This window comes from Exophiala mesophila, assembly GCF_000836275.1.
Source record: "Exophiala mesophila strain CBS 40295 unplaced genomic scaffold supercont1.1, whole genome shotgun sequence".
Lineage (NCBI taxonomy): Eukaryota > Fungi > Ascomycota > Eurotiomycetes > Chaetothyriales > Herpotrichiellaceae > Exophiala > Exophiala mesophila.
The window spans coordinates 3,004,598-3,019,945 of NW_015622504.1; the positions used below are offsets into that span (position 1 = coordinate 3,004,598).

Below are 15,348 nucleotides of genomic sequence, written 5' to 3' on the forward strand. Positions count from 1 at the left end.
GCAAGGTTCGCTTATTCTCTAGATGATCGTGTCCTTTAAGTAAGCACTCCGATCTAAGTAAGGCAGAAGATGTCCTTGGTCTTATTCTGGGCTGGGATCACTTCAAACGGACTGCCTAATTGAGACGATAGGGCTGTGAGCGTGCGGCTGGATGGTGTATCGTCTGTGACCATGGGGTTGATTGGGGTTGCACCACCACCTTACCCGCCTCAGTTTCGGCATTGCCTAGCGTCCAGATCCTGGTCTCAATCCTTGGTTCAATCGAAAGGAAAGACGCCCGGGGTATGCATCGCAGCCTCTGCCTTAAGGTTTTGTAAGCAGGATAATGTAACTTTTGGCGTTGCGCCTATTTTTGTGAGAGTCAAGTGGCACTCTCAAGTGTAACAAAGAATTGTACTGACTAAGCAATACGAGAAGAACCCCTCCAGTTGGGCTCGTGAACGCAAAAGTCACTACATTGCTTGCGAAGGCATTCTTAATCGCCCATGCCACCATTGGACGACTATTGTGCTTGCTAGCAACCCACATATCTCATCCTGTCTCTCTTATAACTTCAGCCTTATTCAAATCGTCATGTTCGGTTAGGCGGATGATTTACATTTATCACGGAAAATCCCCGCGCCACCAACGACCCTAGCTAGTCTTTGTCTCTGGGAGATCTCCATGAGATCTTCAGGACATGCATTGTCATAACTACTCACCGAAACTCGAACAAGCAATAAATATGATTTGTCGGAAAGGCTTGACTGGCAGCAACTAAACGAGCGACGATGGGAAAGACGCTCACTGTTTGATAATGCACTTTTGAGAGACTTCATAACCGAGTTGCACTTCAGCCAGAGGCATACACAGGTCGATAGCAACAGCAGCCTTTTAGTAGAAATCGATTTGTGAGATGCATAGAGCAGACAACAGCAAACTGATATCAGCAAACCAAGTCTATGGGAGGGACACGCACCTCTTGAACAATCATGTACCAAGTATATCTTCATGGTAAGCATGGGACTATCATCGGGACCCAAGATGCTATGCTGTGAAAGCACCATAATTGCAACAGCCATACAGCCATGGGCCTTACCAGGCGACAAGAAGGCAACAGTCAGAAGAACAAGTTATGCATGGGTGCGCTTCGCGAGTTCGAGATCGGTGTTGTGGGACCTCACGAGGCTCGCCGTTCAGGGGGCCGCTAACGCTTTTAGGCAACCAACATATAGTCCTATACCATGAGTGGAATTCGGCTCTTTAAGAAGTAATAACACATTCTGTCTACATGTTGATTCAAAGAGGATGTTTGTATGCCATTATAAGTGTATTGGCTCACAAGCTTCCACCGTCAAAGACCAGACATGGTCCGCAGGCCTCGCCGTTGTTGTGACCGCACTTCTTCGATTCGTGCGCAAGAGTCACAGCAGGCTACGCAGCACACCACAGAGATCGCGATATGTAACCACTTACATACAGCGGTGATGTCAAGTGAGTCAGATCGCCGAGAGAACTGCCTGAAGATCGGTCTAACCAGAGGGAGACGGGTCTACACATATTTAAATCTCTGATTCTTTCACGGCACCTTTTCATTCTCTTGTCTTCCTACACCAACCCTGCATTGTAGAGCCCAAATCCATTGCCCTTGACTGTTCGAGGTCTTTTCCCCTTTGAAGAGCCTTTTCGATCAACCTACTGATTGAAGCAGAAAGATCAAAAACTCCTCATCGACCGCTCCTCTATCCCCCTCGCTCGCACAGCAAGAACACGACTGTAATTTCTCACAATGGCTGCTCAACAACAGGAAGCCTTTACGGAGGCCCAATTATACTTGCACGGCCTTGAAAGCATGACTCGGGTTGAAGGCTCTCCGTTGTATGATGCCACGGACCAAACAGAAGGCTACTTGAATACCCTTTTAGAAATCGTTGACCAACATATCAGGGACGGAGTTATCACCCGAGAGGTTGGTAGAGAGACTCGTTCTACTCTTGAACGGAGACAGCAACGGAGACAGCAACGGGCCTCCCAGGATGCGAGACCAGTTCATCGCCTGGCCGCACAAACTGGTTGGCCATCTAGTGATCCAAACAACACGCAGTTTCCGTCGGGGAACAGGCATTCAAATATTGGAGAATATCCACAAATCCCACAACAGTGGGATCTTGGTGCCTCATCGGAGACGGCCATGAATCCAGAGTTTGGACTGCAGACTCCCAACGCTGTTGGTTTGTCCAGCGGCGTGCGACAGGCGGAACACAATGTCTACCAGCCAGCGATGCCCGCCCAATCGCAAACGTCTTCAATGAGTATGATGCTCCCACCACCATTGAATCCCTCCCAAAATAGGTTCCAAGCCGGGGATATGCAGGGTGGCATGGCAACCCCGATGCGTCAAACAGGTTCTGGTTTCACAGGGATGAATACCATGACGGCCCCGGCGTATCAAACAAGGTCTCCTCTCACAACAGGAGATCAGACGATGTCTTTTGTGGGTGTAATAGACCCTTCTCTTCTTCCCGAAGATCTTCCACCGATGGAACAGAGCGACAATGAGCCAAGACGGTTTAGCGATCAACAAGCTCCCCAACAACAGCATATATCCAACCAGTTGAGTGATGTTTCCCCCGGAGAGCAACCGGCGGTTGGGCTCGGTACCAATTGTGACGGGTACGTTCATGAATGTGATCGGTGCCATCATCGTGTTAAGACACGTCGCGACTTCAATCGACATCACTATTCACGGAACAGTGAACGATTGGGGTTTGCTATTGACAAAGGGGCGAGCTACACGAAAAACTCGGCAGGCGAGTACTTTTGGCATGGCACGAACAGCGCTGGGACGAGGTTTCGGGGTAGACTTCTGCCGTTTCAAGGGGACCTGCCCTCATCGAAATGCCTACCCCCTTGCGATAAAACATTGGATGACCGGGAATATAAGAGGCCGAAAAGAAAAATGAAGCCAGCTTTGGAAACCAAGTCGAAGAAGACCAAGACAGCGAACCAAGATGACAGCAACAACCAGGTCGATGCTGAAGGCGTCAAAGAAAATGATGGGAACAAGCATGTCGGCAGCAAAGACGACAGTCGCGAGGAGAGAGAAGAAGAAGAAGAAGAAGAAGAAGAAGAAGAAGAAGAAGAAGAAGAAGAAGAAGTTGACATCGGGGAAGATGGCAACCAACAGGACAACGACGAAACAAATGAGCACAACCCGGACGCCGAGATCAATCAAGAAGCATTTACTTGGGCTCATGAGGATAGCGAGTTTAGCGACCTCTTTGAATGATGTCGAGGCTGGCAACTATGACGCCAGAAATAGAGACCTCAGAAGTGGTGAGCTGAACCATCACTGTATTTTGAGGTGTCCTTGGGATATGAATTGAAACTCAGGCGCATGTACATGTACTGAGCTCTCTGAGGTCTTGAATTGGAGTTTCGAGCCGTTCAGCGATAGTGCTGAAAGAAAAAAAACATGAAAATTGCGCCATGTTCCTGTATTGCTTGATATCCTCAAAACGAGCAGAGTTTTGTCGCTTCTGAACCACTCTGATCACATCAGATTCTTCATGTTACCTGACTCCAAGCCAGTCCTTTTTTCCGATATCAATACCCTTACTGCGAAGGATGTTGTACGCTGTAACAGTATGGAAGAAGAAGTTGGGAAGAGCAAAGTCGTTGACATAGCTCAAACCAGTAAAGTTTCTATTGAAAGCGACAACCTCGGCAGTTTCCTTGCCATCAAATTGCTTCCGGTCAATTGCTTCCAAATATTCAATTGTTCGAGTGAGTCTATCCTGTAAATCTGCAAAAGTCTTCTCGTCGTCGGCAAATGTGATGTTTTCCACGCCAGCGACCCGGACGGCTAGAAATTTGGCACTGTTGCTAGCAGTTTGAATTTGGAATGGAAGAGGGTGCATGTCGGCGACGATACGAGCCTCAAGCAGCTCTGAATGGTCGATCCCCTTCTCATCAGCATGTGCTTCTCCTCGCTTGAGAATGGCTGAGAGGTGTTTCAGTGTCCGAATCATCGGAATGATGGCAGTATCGTAGAGTGTAAGAGACGCCATGTTGAGAATCTGATCGTTGTTTCTAGCAAAACCGCGGGACAGGTTGCGGCGGTGACTTCTATTACAAGTCTGCAAGCCGTCTTTTTGGCCGAAGAGGAGCGAAGGGGGGGGTGGCTCGTGTTTATAACTTCAAGCTTCAGTGGATGGTCGGCCCACACCGCTAACCTTCGTGGAGTCTTGACATCGTTGGAGATTTATAAGCCAACCTAGGTAACCCTTAGTCCACTACACGACTACTGGACAAGTCGGCCCGCAGTTTCGTGTTACTCTCAACATACCGTGTCAACAAACCTAATGTTTTTCGATTTCTAGGATTGACTAAAACGAAGGAAGAAACTGAAACTCGTTATGGTGACCTATACCCTCAATGTATTCCACGTATTCGGCCTTATGGCTGTCCTGCATCAAAGCATCAAGATGAGGATCGCAAAGCTCTAAAAAAAACTAGAACACTAAGTATGTTTACTCCCAATATCTGACTCTCCCAATTCTCGAAAGAGTCTTTGCCCAGTAGTGCTGCCCTCCTATAATCACAAAGATGATCATCTCAGGACTAAGACGTCGCAAGAGAGAATGCAGCCTTGTCACGTGATTGAAACGCTTGTGGAGCCTGGAAGTAGGAACCCCGGGCGGCAGGTGCGCCCTCGGCCCCTCGACCTGTTGCAACCCCAACTTCCACTTCATCCAACATTTCAACATTTCAACAGACAAACGAAACCAGATTCAACCATATGCGTTCTCATCAGGGTATTGCAAAACCAAAAAACAATTAATATGTATCACGCATGGTGTTCTTGAAGAACAAAACCATCTCAACATGAGGCCAAGTCCCCGGACCGCTCGATCAAGATGGCCCAAGCGAAGGCCAAAGCGAAGCGTATCGTCTTTCGCATCTTCTACAGCACTTCCTTCACCATCGTCTTCCTTATCCTAATAGCCTTCATTTGTGTCACTCCCGCCGACGCGCTATATGAGTCCTACAAGAGACGGCGAATCCTGGATATCTTCCTCATTAGTGGCGCATACGTTGTCACCGCCTTTTTCGCCTCGCTTGTTTATGCTTCAAGATGGTATACCAATCGCGCGATAATTAGAGGTATACCAAAGACTTTTATGCCCATTGAAAAGGAGGATCTACCAGGACGGAGAGTACACAAATTGATACAAGAGTGCTTGGAGAGGAGCGCTGTCATTGCGTACCAAGCGCGACCGAGAAGCAAGCGGATCGAACACGAGACGACTTTGGCCAGCGATCGGGTTCTCACGCTCACCAAGTCCCGCATCAGTACTGATCCTGACTCTGAACCCAGATGGGGCAGTGTCGATCATCCGGGCTGGTCATCACCTGCCGCTCAAGAGATGCCGGGTCTTGAATACGCCGCAGTGATCGACGAGTTAATAGGTCTTATCGAGGCAAAGGCAGTCAGCCTCGTGCCCGCAGATCCTCTCACTGAGCCTAGAGACGATGACACACCTCTGCCAGATCCCCGCATAGTTGATCAACTCCTTTGGCGAGACTCATGGAGCATGCGGAACTACTTGGTTCACTTGATCGAGATCGACGTTGTACCGGATTACGATGTGACGGAAGATTTCCTCTCCTCATATGAACGCGCTCGTTTCTCCGCACAACCGTTATCGGAATCGGACTTTCAGAACTTGATGCGTCTGTTTGCCGAGTTGTTACGCAGCATGAAATCTGTGGAAGTCGACCTACTGAGTTTTGACGATTCTTCACACCACTTCTCCTCTGAAACTACCAGCCTTGATTCGCGCATCAAGGCAAATTCACAAATTCAACGACCTACGCAAGAGACAGCTTCGATTATTTCAGCCTTCTCTGAAACTGGGTCCGTTCGAAGGCACCATCAAAACGCCCACGCCCTTTACCATCTCTCTTCGGATGATTCCGTGCCCTCGATTGCGTCCGAGGACAGAGAGGCTCCCCAACACGACTACACAAACTTAAACAGCTACCGGGACGGAAATGAGAGTGACGATGAATCATCTCTATCTAATTCCGAAAGTCGCTATTCCCTCCGGACCGCTCCGACTAATATCTCAACACCAGGAGTTGGCTCCCAGTCTCGACACGGCACCTCACTAGTTTACAACCACGGCTCTGGATCACTCTCTCACACGCAGTCGAATTCGACATCGCGGATGTTTTCCGCGTCGTCACAACCTCAATCCCAAGCACACTCACACTCAAACCTTGTCCTTTACTCGCACCGGCCCTCCGCTCGATCAGTCGCATCGTTTGCCTCATCCCGTTCCTACCGCGGTCGCAGGAACAGCACAAGCAGTCGATCTCGCAGCGAGGCCCGGTCTAGTCCTACAGGAAGCGTGATTCGTCTCGCGAGACCGGATGAGGATGATGGGACTGGGCTGCCGTTCAGATATGTTCAGTAATCAGGGTGGGCGCACGATATTCTGACGGGAACTGAACGCTTTAAATTTGCCTGGTGATTGTACCATGAACGATGAGTAAAGATAATCTTTAATGTCCTGAATATAACTCTTTAGGCCGTAATAGCGGCAACTAGTCGGATCAATGATCTATGAGATACGAATACCGATAATATGTCACGCGTACAGGTTAGGTTTCATAGATAGGTACCTACTTAATCACATTTAGGGTTGTAGGCTCTCCTCATCGCAAGTCTGGGATTCGTGAGAAACAGATGCATTTCTTCCTCATTAGTATCGCATTTCATTTCATTATATCTGATTACCCTCCCTCGATCACCTCCATCTCGTCTTCCAGATCATCCCCTATTTCCCCTCGCATTTCAGAGGTACTACCCCGACCTTTGAACCCCGGAAATGCTTCAATAAGCTCATCCGCTTCATCGGGAGTGACACTCTCCTCCAACAAGCCCGTTGCCATCGCGACGGTTTCGGCGGTGATGTGTCTGTCGATGTAGAATCCTTCGCTGAAAGCTAGCCTGGTCAGGACAACTCGGTGCTTGTGTACTCCTCCGTTGATGACGGACAGCTTTTCCTGCAGGTTGATGGTCTGGCTGTGCGTTTGCAAAACGTGGTACAAAACGCGGACGCCGCGGTTGACGAGTTCTGAATGAAGTACGCGTGAGGGCGTCAAGAGATACATCGATGAGACTTCGTCAAACAGCGATCGCACAATACGTGCAATGGCGTGGCTGTCATTGGCGAGAAGGAGGGAGCCATGGTAGTTCGGGTCATCGTGTGGATAAGGTGACGAGGTTATGGCCAGAGCTGTAAGCAGGTCTAGAACTTCGAGCCGGAGGTGGCAGAGCTGATCTGTTGTGTTCGGAGGTAAGCCCTCGTCGACTTGGGGCGTTTCCCAAAGAAGACAGCATACACGATTGATGATCCAGTGTTCGATCTTTGTCTGTTGATCCGAAGTACTAATAGGGCCAAAAGTGGAAGGGCAAATAGACGTGGCGAGGAGTTGGAGCATGAGAGTGATGTCTGGGATGGGCTGCCAGGCATTCAGCATCATCAGAATAAACTCGGGGTCCATCAGTCGCCAGAACAGATCTGTAAGAGCCGAATCGTCCTTGACAACGTAAGACATTGTGAGGAGAAGATCTAGACATGAGGTGCTATTGACATCGTGGTTCAACGCGGCTTGAGGAGTTTGGCGGATCGTGCCAAACGACGAGTGGTAAACTGGGGAATGCTCGAAGCGTTTCCGGGCATTTATAGCAATAGAATTTTGAACAACTGGAACGAGACTGTTGACAATCCCAGTGTCTAGAGATGCCATGTTATGGTCAACGATGAAGCCAACCACCTCGATGAGTAGGGAGATAGGTTTGTAAAATTGCTCTTTCAAAGACTGTGCCCACATGTCCACAAAGATCTGTAGAAGATCGGCGGGGAGGCGGTCGCCATTGAGCTTTGCCACTCCGTCTAACAGTATTGTAGAGAAACGTTTATTATGATCGGAGGGGAAGGCATACTGAACGAGGTTTTCTAGAAGCGTTTCATCTTTGGCGCGGGGATGGAAATCGAGGATGAGCTGCAAGAATCGAAGATTACGCTCCGCCTGAGGATCTTTCCTAACGATAACGGCCGGGCGTTCCTCTGGAAGGGCCGAAGGGGGGGGACGGGGTTGGATCTCGTCCGAGGCTCGTCCAGATAGCCTAAGAGTAAGCCCTTTGACAGGGCTAGGTGCATCGAGCTTTCTTTTCCTTTTATTGGCAATTGTTGGTGTGGCGGGCTTTGAGCGACGAGCCGACTTCGATGGCGATTGTAGCATGATGTCATCATCATCGAAGCCATCCCTTAAAGAGGCTCCCATTCCATGTTTGGGAGTTGAGATGCCGTCGTGTTGTTCGGTAGATGGTTGGTCTCGGAGTCGCTGTTTTAGGGATTTGGTCTCCTGCATCCCTTGAGCGTGTTCTTGTTCGAGGAACTGGAAGCGGGTGCTCAATTGACGATTTTTCTCTGTAAGAGCATCCACAGCGGCTTTGTATTTGGCAGCCTCATCTTGCATGGCTTTCTTTAGGGATCCAATTTGGCGATCAAAGACCTTTGTCTCTTTCTCGAGTTTCGATCGGATGATGGAGATCTCGCCATTCTGAGTAAGAGCTGTGTCCTTTGCCTGTCGCAAGTCGCTAGTAAGGACACTGTTATCCTTGATCAAGGCTCGGATCTGAGCTCGCAGGACCTGTGGATCATTGGTCTCGGGAACGGAGTGATCCTGCAAGGACGGTTGGGTCGACCTGGCTGGGAGAGGCTTCGCAGGAAAGCCATAAAAGCGACCATCAGATGGCGCTTGTGGTTGTAAAGGTATAACATTTTGACCAGGCTGCGTTCGTGCTGGAGGACCAGCATGAAATTGAGGTTGACCATAGCGATGTTGGCGGAATGTTTCGCGAGATACCGATTCGCTAGGGACGTGATGCTTTAGGTTGAAAGAGGTATGCTCTTCGACAGGCGTTGCAAGGTCATCGTCAGCGATATACTCAAAACTGTCGTCCTCGGGGACATTTTGAGGAAGATGCTGATGAACGGATGAACTCAGACGGTGCGATTGGATATTAAATGGTGGCCGCACTGGCGGCGCGAGAGTATTTGGCTTCCTGGATTGCTGAGTAGAGAGAAGAGCATTGTGTTCTAGCTCTTGAAGAGCGGCCTCTGGTATATCGTCAAAATCATTATCATCATCAAAGAGGTCTTGTTCGCCGTCGTTGTCGTCCATGCCATTCATGTCTGGACTCCATGGAAGAGCAAATCGAGAGCGGGCTGGGGCTCAGTGGGAGGAAATGCGGTAACGTGAAAGCCGATGCAGTGTTTCCCTCGTCTCATGGATTGGGAGGGTGGAATAGATTGCCTAAGTTGCATTCAATACTCCCAAAGAGGCTTGCCAACAAAGTCGTTGATGTGTGACTTTGCAGGGCGGGGAGTCTGGGACTGCGGCGCGGTTGGACGACGCGATGGGGGCAAAATGGCTTCAGCGGACGGTTTGGCGCGTCAAGTGCAATTTGTCAAGCCACAACATGATTGGGAAATCACGACGCTTATGGACACTCAGGTACCCCCCTCTCCCCCACCTTATTAATCTCATGGTTAAGTAGGACTTATAGGTACCACGAATGCCTATCTGGAGGAAGCTTCAGGCAGCACGGAGATGGTAGAAATAGATTGATACAACAATGCGACATGGTAGAGCCGCAAGAAGGAGGGGTTTGCACTTGTGGCTAATAATAATGCAGCAAATGGTCAACTGGCTACTGATTTCCCGCTGATGTACTACTGATTTACTTAGTCCGCTTCTCATCAACCTAAGCCCATGGAGGAATGAAAGGCGTCCTTCCAAGGGTTGGTCGGCAGCGCCGGCCCAGAGTGCCCAGGCAAGTACAAAGTATGACAGGAACAAGGTGGCTGATAAAGTTCGGCCAGCAGAGGAGAATGACGCAGAGCTTGCAGAAGACGTGAGAAGAGTAGAATCCGGTTTGCATTGTCACTGGTGGCTGTGGCCGAAGAGGCACGCTTGAGCTCCAGTGTGTGGGCATGCCGTAATGGAGGGCGCCTCGGGCCCGCCTTAACTGTACTTACCTCCTCCGTAGTCAAACACTGTGGGCTGTCCTGTGGGTTGACTATCTGCGCTCATCTTGAAATTGTTTCCCTTCAAATTCTTGTTGCCTATGCAAACATCCGTACTCTAACCTGCCAAAGGCCATTTTCCTTATCTACTGTCCAGCAGCACTTGGAGTCCATCGCCATCCATAGTCTGTGGTGGCGATCTCTCGTGTCACTCAAAGGGTTGTCTTTCTGAAGCGAACCCAAGCGACTGCCTGCGACTGCCATCCCTTCACGCCCAGTTCCCAGGCATCCAACCCCTCGTGTCAATTTCCGGTCCTCCCAATTACCAGATCACCGCACGTTTGTTGGAAACTACGTCGTCCCTGTTCATTCTGCTGCTCCGACTCTTTTAGAAATACGCAGTCTAGTTGCACCCCTCTCCCTGACCCGCCTCCACGACGATCGCACATCAGATACAGCCCTTGCAGCCATGCCGCGACAGAAAGGCGTCAAGTTCCAGCATCGTCCCGGTGGCACGGGTGCTGGCACGAGCGATCATCAACGACAGAGTTCCTCTAGTAGCGAGGGATCGAGCGCCCCTCCTAGCCCAACTCAAGATGTACATGCCACGCGGAATGGATCTGCTGTCAAGGTCGACAGCAAGGTCGAACCGTCAGAGTATGAAAAGAAGAAGACCACGTTCTACACACGAACAATATGGACATTCGTCATGATTACCGGCTTCTTTGGTGCTATGTTTGCTGGCCACATCTACATCATCATGATCATTACGGCCATCCAGATCATCTCATTCAAAGAAGTCATCGCTATTGCGCAAGTCCCAACCAAGCAGAAGAATCTTCCCCTGACGAGATCCTTGAACTGGTACTTTCTCGCGGTCACCATGTATTATCTATACGGGGAGAGTGTTCTCTATTACTTCAAACATATTCTCCTCGTCGACAAGATCTTGCTGCCCTTTGCAACACATCATCGCTTCATCAGTTTCATCATGTACATTTTCGGTAAGCCAGGCTCCCCAACATAGGTTTATGCGCCGCTACTGATCAACATGTCAGGTTTCGTGTTCTTCGTGGCCTCGCTCAAGAAGGGCTCATATCGCTTCCAGTTTACCCAATTCGCCTGGACTCACATGGCTCTCTTTTTGATCGTCTTCCAGGCTCACTTTGTCATGAACAATGTCTTTGAAGGCATGATCTGGTTCTTCCTCCCCGCGGCCCTTGTCATCACAAATGATATCTTTGCTTATATTGTTGGCATCACTTTTGGTCGGACTCAGCTCATCAAGATCTCCCCCAAGAAGACAGTCGAAGGCTTTGTTGGAGCTTGGATTTGCACCATCATCTCCGGCTTTGCCCTCACCAACCTTCTGATGCGTTACAAATACTTCATTTGCCCTGTCAACGACCTTGGTGCAAATATGTGGACCAGCCTAGAATGTGTTCCCAACCCTGTCTTCACTGCCATGCCATATAACTTACCAACATGGACCGGTGTCCATTACACTCTGTGGATGGCCCCAATTCAGCTGCACATCTTTATTCTCGCCACCTTTGCCTCGTTGATAGCTCCCTTTGGCGGATTCTTCGCATCCGGCCTGAAGCGGACTTTTAAAATCAAGGACTTTGGCGACAGCATTCCTGGCCACGGAGGCATGACCGACCGGATGGATTGCCAGTTCATCATGGGTTTTTTTGCCTACATGTATTACCAAAGTTTCATCGCCATTCACAAGACAAGCGTTGGCAGTGTGCTTGAGTCTGCCATTGTCGGCCTTACGCCCGAAGAGCAAATAGAGGTTGTCAAAGGCTTAAGCAAGTACATGTACAATCAGGGAATTGTCTCAGCAGAGGTATGTTGCAAGACGTCTCACGTGTTGGATCGACTGTTACTGACATCAGGCAGACGGTGAAATGCATCACTAACGAATTACGAAGGCGATGAAGTTGAAAAAAGTGGGATCTTCTGGCTGATCGAATTTCCAAAAAAATCTTCATTGATTTCTTTTCTCTTCTTGAATCGAGCGGGCTGAGACTCGCATGGCCGAGAGCGTTTCGACTCGACTAGTACAGCATAGCGATGGTGCAGAGCACTTTCTTGTGATATGGCTCATTTCCAATGTTGCAGGTCTTGAGATGTGGCGGCTGTCTGGTCCATCTTAATGGTTAGGCGGGCCAGGACAGCTTGATAGTCGTAAGAGGTATCTGCAGTGTGTCAACCTGGATGGTTGGACTTCAGTTGATGCATGACGCTTCAGCCCTCGACGAATGGGCGGGGCTTGTTCTGAAATCGGAAGGGCCACAATGAGAGCCCTGTTGAATAGTACGAGACCAGAGTGAAAGATAGCGTGAGGTCTGAATCCTTCAATTCTGAGCTCTTCCTCTTCCCCTACCACGTCCTCCACGACCTTGGCCTCGCCCACGGTCACCTCTCCCACCCTGATCACCGCGATGGGCTCCTCCTCCGCGACCTCGTTGATTGCCCTGTTGGGATTGCTGCTGTTGCTCTCTAGCTAGATCGATTATTTCTTCTGGTACCCGTAGGTATTTGATCTATGAGACATGTTAGTGTGGGTGATGGACAGGGTAGCATTGCGCAACTGACATTGTTTCCCCTAACGTATACTTCGGCGAGCCTGAAGAATCGATCGCCCTCAGGGCTGGTCTGCACCACTTCTTTCAGGGTGAGATTCATCCACGTGTCGCAATTCACAAGATGGCCATTGAGTGTCTCGCCGTTCTTGAGCTCGACCAACATCGGATGGCCTTGCGCCGCAGTAAGCAGGCCTAATGGCAACTGAGAAACCCGTTAGTGCACATATTGAAGGGCGCTCTGGAAGTCTCACCATGGCATAGAGTACTGTGTCCCCTTCTAGCCTGGTGATTGAGGAATTAAAATGGATGTAGTCTGATGACTGAGAATCAATGCAGAACTCTGCTACGTGAGAGTGATGCTATTAAACAAAGAATTTTTTTTCGTGAATAAGCTTGGAAACAAGACGCCACAGGATGAATTTCCTAAAAGAAACGTCTGCCCTCCCCCGTTGTGCTAGGTGGTGGTACAAGGTGTTGGATTGATGTTGATGGTTTCCATCACAGAAAGCGTGGAATCTAATATCGAAGCTTGGCACATGAGCCACCTTATGTCATCAATATATCACGTGACTGTCATCAACCCTCCCATCTACATCACGTGAGAGATCTTACGAGTACATCTTTGGGCTTGCGGGCAAGTGGATCCGAGATCAAGACCTGCCCCTGTAATTCTTGAATCCTTCTGTGCTTGTGAGTCACTATCAACCAATGATGTTTGTGCAATGGGTAATTCGTCTCGGGGGCTGTGCTTCCAAGTTGCCCGATGCTCACACGGATTCTCGGGACTTCGGGGGGCGTAACTGCGTGGCTGCTCCCCTATAGACGTGTTTGACGGTTTGAAGCTCCTGCCGCTCCCCACTCCTTGCACGCGTCCTGACTCTGCCTCTTCTTTCAGGCTCCAGCCAAAACGCACGGGTCTGCCACCTCCATCCCCATCCACATCATCATCCATTCTTGTCTGCTTTCCTGAGATTTACTCACCTTCGTGGTGTTTATTCACCTCGAAGCTATCACGAGGAATTTTCAACTCTCGTTCTTCGCAGTCTTCCGAATGATGGAGACGGAGCAATAGGAGGGAATGCTCATTGTCTACCCTACTTCTGGGTAGCCTCTATCAACCCAACTACCGTACTCTTGATCGACTTCCTTTTCTCTCTCCCGACAGCTTTCTTTCCTCTGTATTCATCAATTTCTATTTAGGCTTGCATTCGCAGGCCACAATCCACTCAACATGAGGCCTTCCTGGATCCAGGCTGCCACTTTTCTTTCCTCTCTGTCTTCTGCTGCCATAATCCCCCGTACTCCCACCTTCGACCACTCTGCAAAGGATATTACTACAGTTGCTGGTACAACAGGTACGGAGTCTTGAGGTTTGCCCAGATATCACCGATAGGACTTGCTGACCTCCTCAGGTCCTGAACTTCTCTCTGTCACTTTCCGTGCCCCTTGCCCAGGCTGCTTTGATGGATCTGAGGATGGACTGGTGTGTTCGATTTGTCTTATCTGTGATTTCCCCGTTGACGCTTGGCGTAGGAGCTTACTCTCGAGATTGACTCGGCGGAAGAGGAATGCGCCAGGACAAGACCCCGCCTGAATGGCGTTGCCCTAACATCAAATGCCCATGATGCCGTCCTCACAGGCAACGTTGCGTTGAAAGTTCGACGTTCTGACGATTCTGGTGACGCGGATATTGAGGCCAAGTTCACGTCGACTTGCATCAGGGGTCAGGCGTCTTTCTTGACTGTTCAGTTCACCAACCCTACTGCCGACGAACAATCCCAGGCTGCCTCGGGCTTCACGACTTCTTTCACACAGGTAGGCCAGCCTGCCATTCTCCGGCTACGCAACAGGCCCACCGTCAACGTCCAGCCCCTGAAGATTTGTAAATCATGGGTATTCCCCTCGGACTCCCAGAGAGTGTCCGTGACGGCTCCATCTCCGACCCCGGACACTAGCCGTGATGAGATGATGGACGACCAGTACAAGAAGTTGGACGAATTGTTTGGACAACTCGCAGACAAGCATGACGAAATCTATTCAACCGAAAAGGCTATCATCTCGATGGTCAAGGATGAGTTTAGGTCATGCTCGACCATCAGGTGCTGGTGGGATACTGCCAAAAGCAAAATTCCCGTTGTTTGCAGAATGTTCACTGCTCATTGGACTCATCACAAGACTCGCGTGTCTGGTTGCATTCAGGGCAAGGCTCAGGCTGCCTGCACCGCTGAAGAACCCAGTGTGCCCGCAAAGGAGCATGGCTCGACTAATGATGAGGTTGATGGAGTTGTTAAGGCCGCCACAAGCACCTTCGCTACCAGAGCAGATACTACTCCCACTGCAACTCCCACTGTCAACGACATGCACTCAGCAGTTGCTCCTACTGTACTGCCTACGGCTCTCGGCGCTGATGTGTCCACCTCAGAGCCGTCCTCTGCGAAGGATACTCCAGACTCAGAACCACAAGGACACCATGGTCCCCCTCCTGGGTTCAAACCATGGAAAGGAGACGGACCTCCCCCTTGGCATCACGGCCCCCCTCCTTGGTTCAAGCCTGGAGATCATCACGGCCCCCCTCCTTGGTTCAAGCCTGGCGAAGGCCATCACGGCCCCCCTCCCTGGTTCAAGCCTGGCGAAGGCCATCACGGGCCCCCTCCGTGGTTCAAGCCTGG

The 15,348-nt window shown here is 50.1% G+C and overlaps 7 protein-coding genes across 9 annotated transcripts in view; 4 read left to right on the forward strand and 3 right to left on the reverse strand.

Moving 5' to 3' along the window:
* Window positions 1–1,768: 1,768 nt before the first annotated feature.
* On the forward strand, window positions 1,769–3,268 carry PV10_00959 (uncharacterized protein; the record flags this gene model as incomplete). The annotated part of the gene is made up of 1 exon (XM_016365103.1): window positions 1,769–3,268. The coding sequence occupies one exon, from the start codon at window positions 1,769–1,771 to the stop codon at window positions 3,266–3,268; it is 1,500 nt and encodes a 499-aa protein (XP_016228752.1).
* Window positions 3,258–4,126, reverse strand: PV10_00960 (uncharacterized protein). Its single transcript, XM_016365104.1, has one exon. It carries the CDS (start codon window positions 4,047–4,049, stop codon window positions 3,552–3,554), a length of 498 nt encoding a protein of 165 aa, XP_016228753.1. The 5' UTR covers window positions 4,050–4,126; the 3' UTR covers window positions 3,258–3,551.
* A 616-nt stretch (window positions 4,127–4,742) lies between these two features.
* Window positions 4,743–6,661, forward strand: PV10_00961 (uncharacterized protein). The gene has a single exon (XM_016365105.1). It carries the CDS (start codon window positions 4,899–4,901, stop codon window positions 6,459–6,461), a length of 1,563 nt encoding a protein of 520 aa, XP_016228754.1. The 5' UTR covers window positions 4,743–4,898; the 3' UTR covers window positions 6,462–6,661.
* Window positions 6,662–6,780: 119 nt separating this feature from the next.
* PV10_00962 (uncharacterized protein) lies at window positions 6,781–9,284 on the reverse strand (the record flags this gene model as incomplete). Its single annotated transcript, XM_016365106.1, has 1 exon — window positions 6,781–9,284. The coding sequence occupies exon 1, from the start codon at window positions 9,247–9,249 to the stop codon at window positions 6,781–6,783; it is 2,469 nt and encodes an 822-aa protein (XP_016228755.1). The 5' UTR covers window positions 9,250–9,284.
* Window positions 9,285–10,161: 877 nt separating this feature from the next.
* PV10_00963 (uncharacterized protein) lies at window positions 10,162–12,473 on the forward strand. Its single transcript, XM_016365107.1, has 3 exons — window positions 10,162–11,089; window positions 11,144–11,937; window positions 11,991–12,473. Exons 1-3 carry the CDS (start codon window positions 10,555–10,557, stop codon window positions 12,027–12,029), a joined length of 1,368 nt encoding a protein of 455 aa, XP_016228756.1. The 5' UTR covers window positions 10,162–10,554; the 3' UTR covers window positions 12,030–12,473.
* PV10_00964 lies at window positions 12,042–13,175 on the reverse strand. Of its 3 annotated transcripts, XM_016365108.1 has the most exons (3): window positions 12,931–13,175; window positions 12,690–12,881; window positions 12,042–12,637 (listed from the first exon to the last, which is right to left on the reverse strand). In XM_016365108.1, exons 1-3 carry the CDS (start codon window positions 12,931–12,933, stop codon window positions 12,449–12,451), a joined length of 384 nt encoding a protein of 127 aa, XP_016228757.1. In that variant the 5' UTR covers window positions 12,934–13,175; the 3' UTR covers window positions 12,042–12,448. The 3 variants fall into 3 exon arrangements, with proteins under 3 accessions (XP_016228757.1, XP_016228759.1, XP_016228758.1); XM_016365110.1 differs by having other exon boundaries at window positions 12,042–12,881; XM_016365109.1 differs by having other exon boundaries at window positions 12,690–13,175.
* Window positions 13,176–13,910: 735 nt separating this feature from the next.
* PV10_00965 (uncharacterized protein) overlaps window positions 13,911–15,348 on the forward strand; it is a gene marked incomplete at both ends in the record, with an annotated part of 2,405 nt that continues 967 nt past the window's right edge. Inside the window, 3 exons of the mRNA XM_016365111.1 lie at window positions 13,911–14,034; window positions 14,134–14,162; window positions 14,213–15,333. Of these exons, the coding sequence (XP_016228760.1) occupies window positions 13,911–14,034; window positions 14,134–14,162; window positions 14,213–15,333 (1,274 nt within the window). The remainder of the gene's footprint in view (window positions 14,035–14,133; window positions 14,163–14,212; window positions 15,334–15,348) is intronic.

Coding starts and splice junctions, on each gene's coding strand:
- PV10_00961 (XM_016365105.1), top strand. CDS start 4,899: ATGGCCCAAGCGAAGGCCAAAGCGAAGCGTATCGTCTTTCGCATCTTC.
- PV10_00960 (XM_016365104.1), bottom strand. CDS start 4,049: ATGGCGTCTCTTACACTCTACGATACTGCCATCATTCCGATGATTCGG.
- PV10_00964 (XM_016365108.1), bottom strand. Junction 12,638..12,689: donor TATACGTTAGGGGAAACAAT/GTCAGTTGCGCA, acceptor CATGTCTCATAG/ATCAAATACCTACGGGTACC.
- PV10_00963 (XM_016365107.1), top strand. CDS start 10,555: ATGCCGCGACAGAAAGGCGTCAAGTTCCAGCATCGTCCCGGTGGCACG. Junction 11,090..11,143: donor TTTCATCATGTACATTTTCG/GTAAGCCAGGCT, acceptor TCAACATGTCAG/GTTTCGTGTTCTTCGTGGCC. Junction 11,938..11,990: donor AGGGAATTGTCTCAGCAGAG/GTATGTTGCAAG, acceptor GACATCAGGCAG/ACGGTGAAATGCATCACTAA.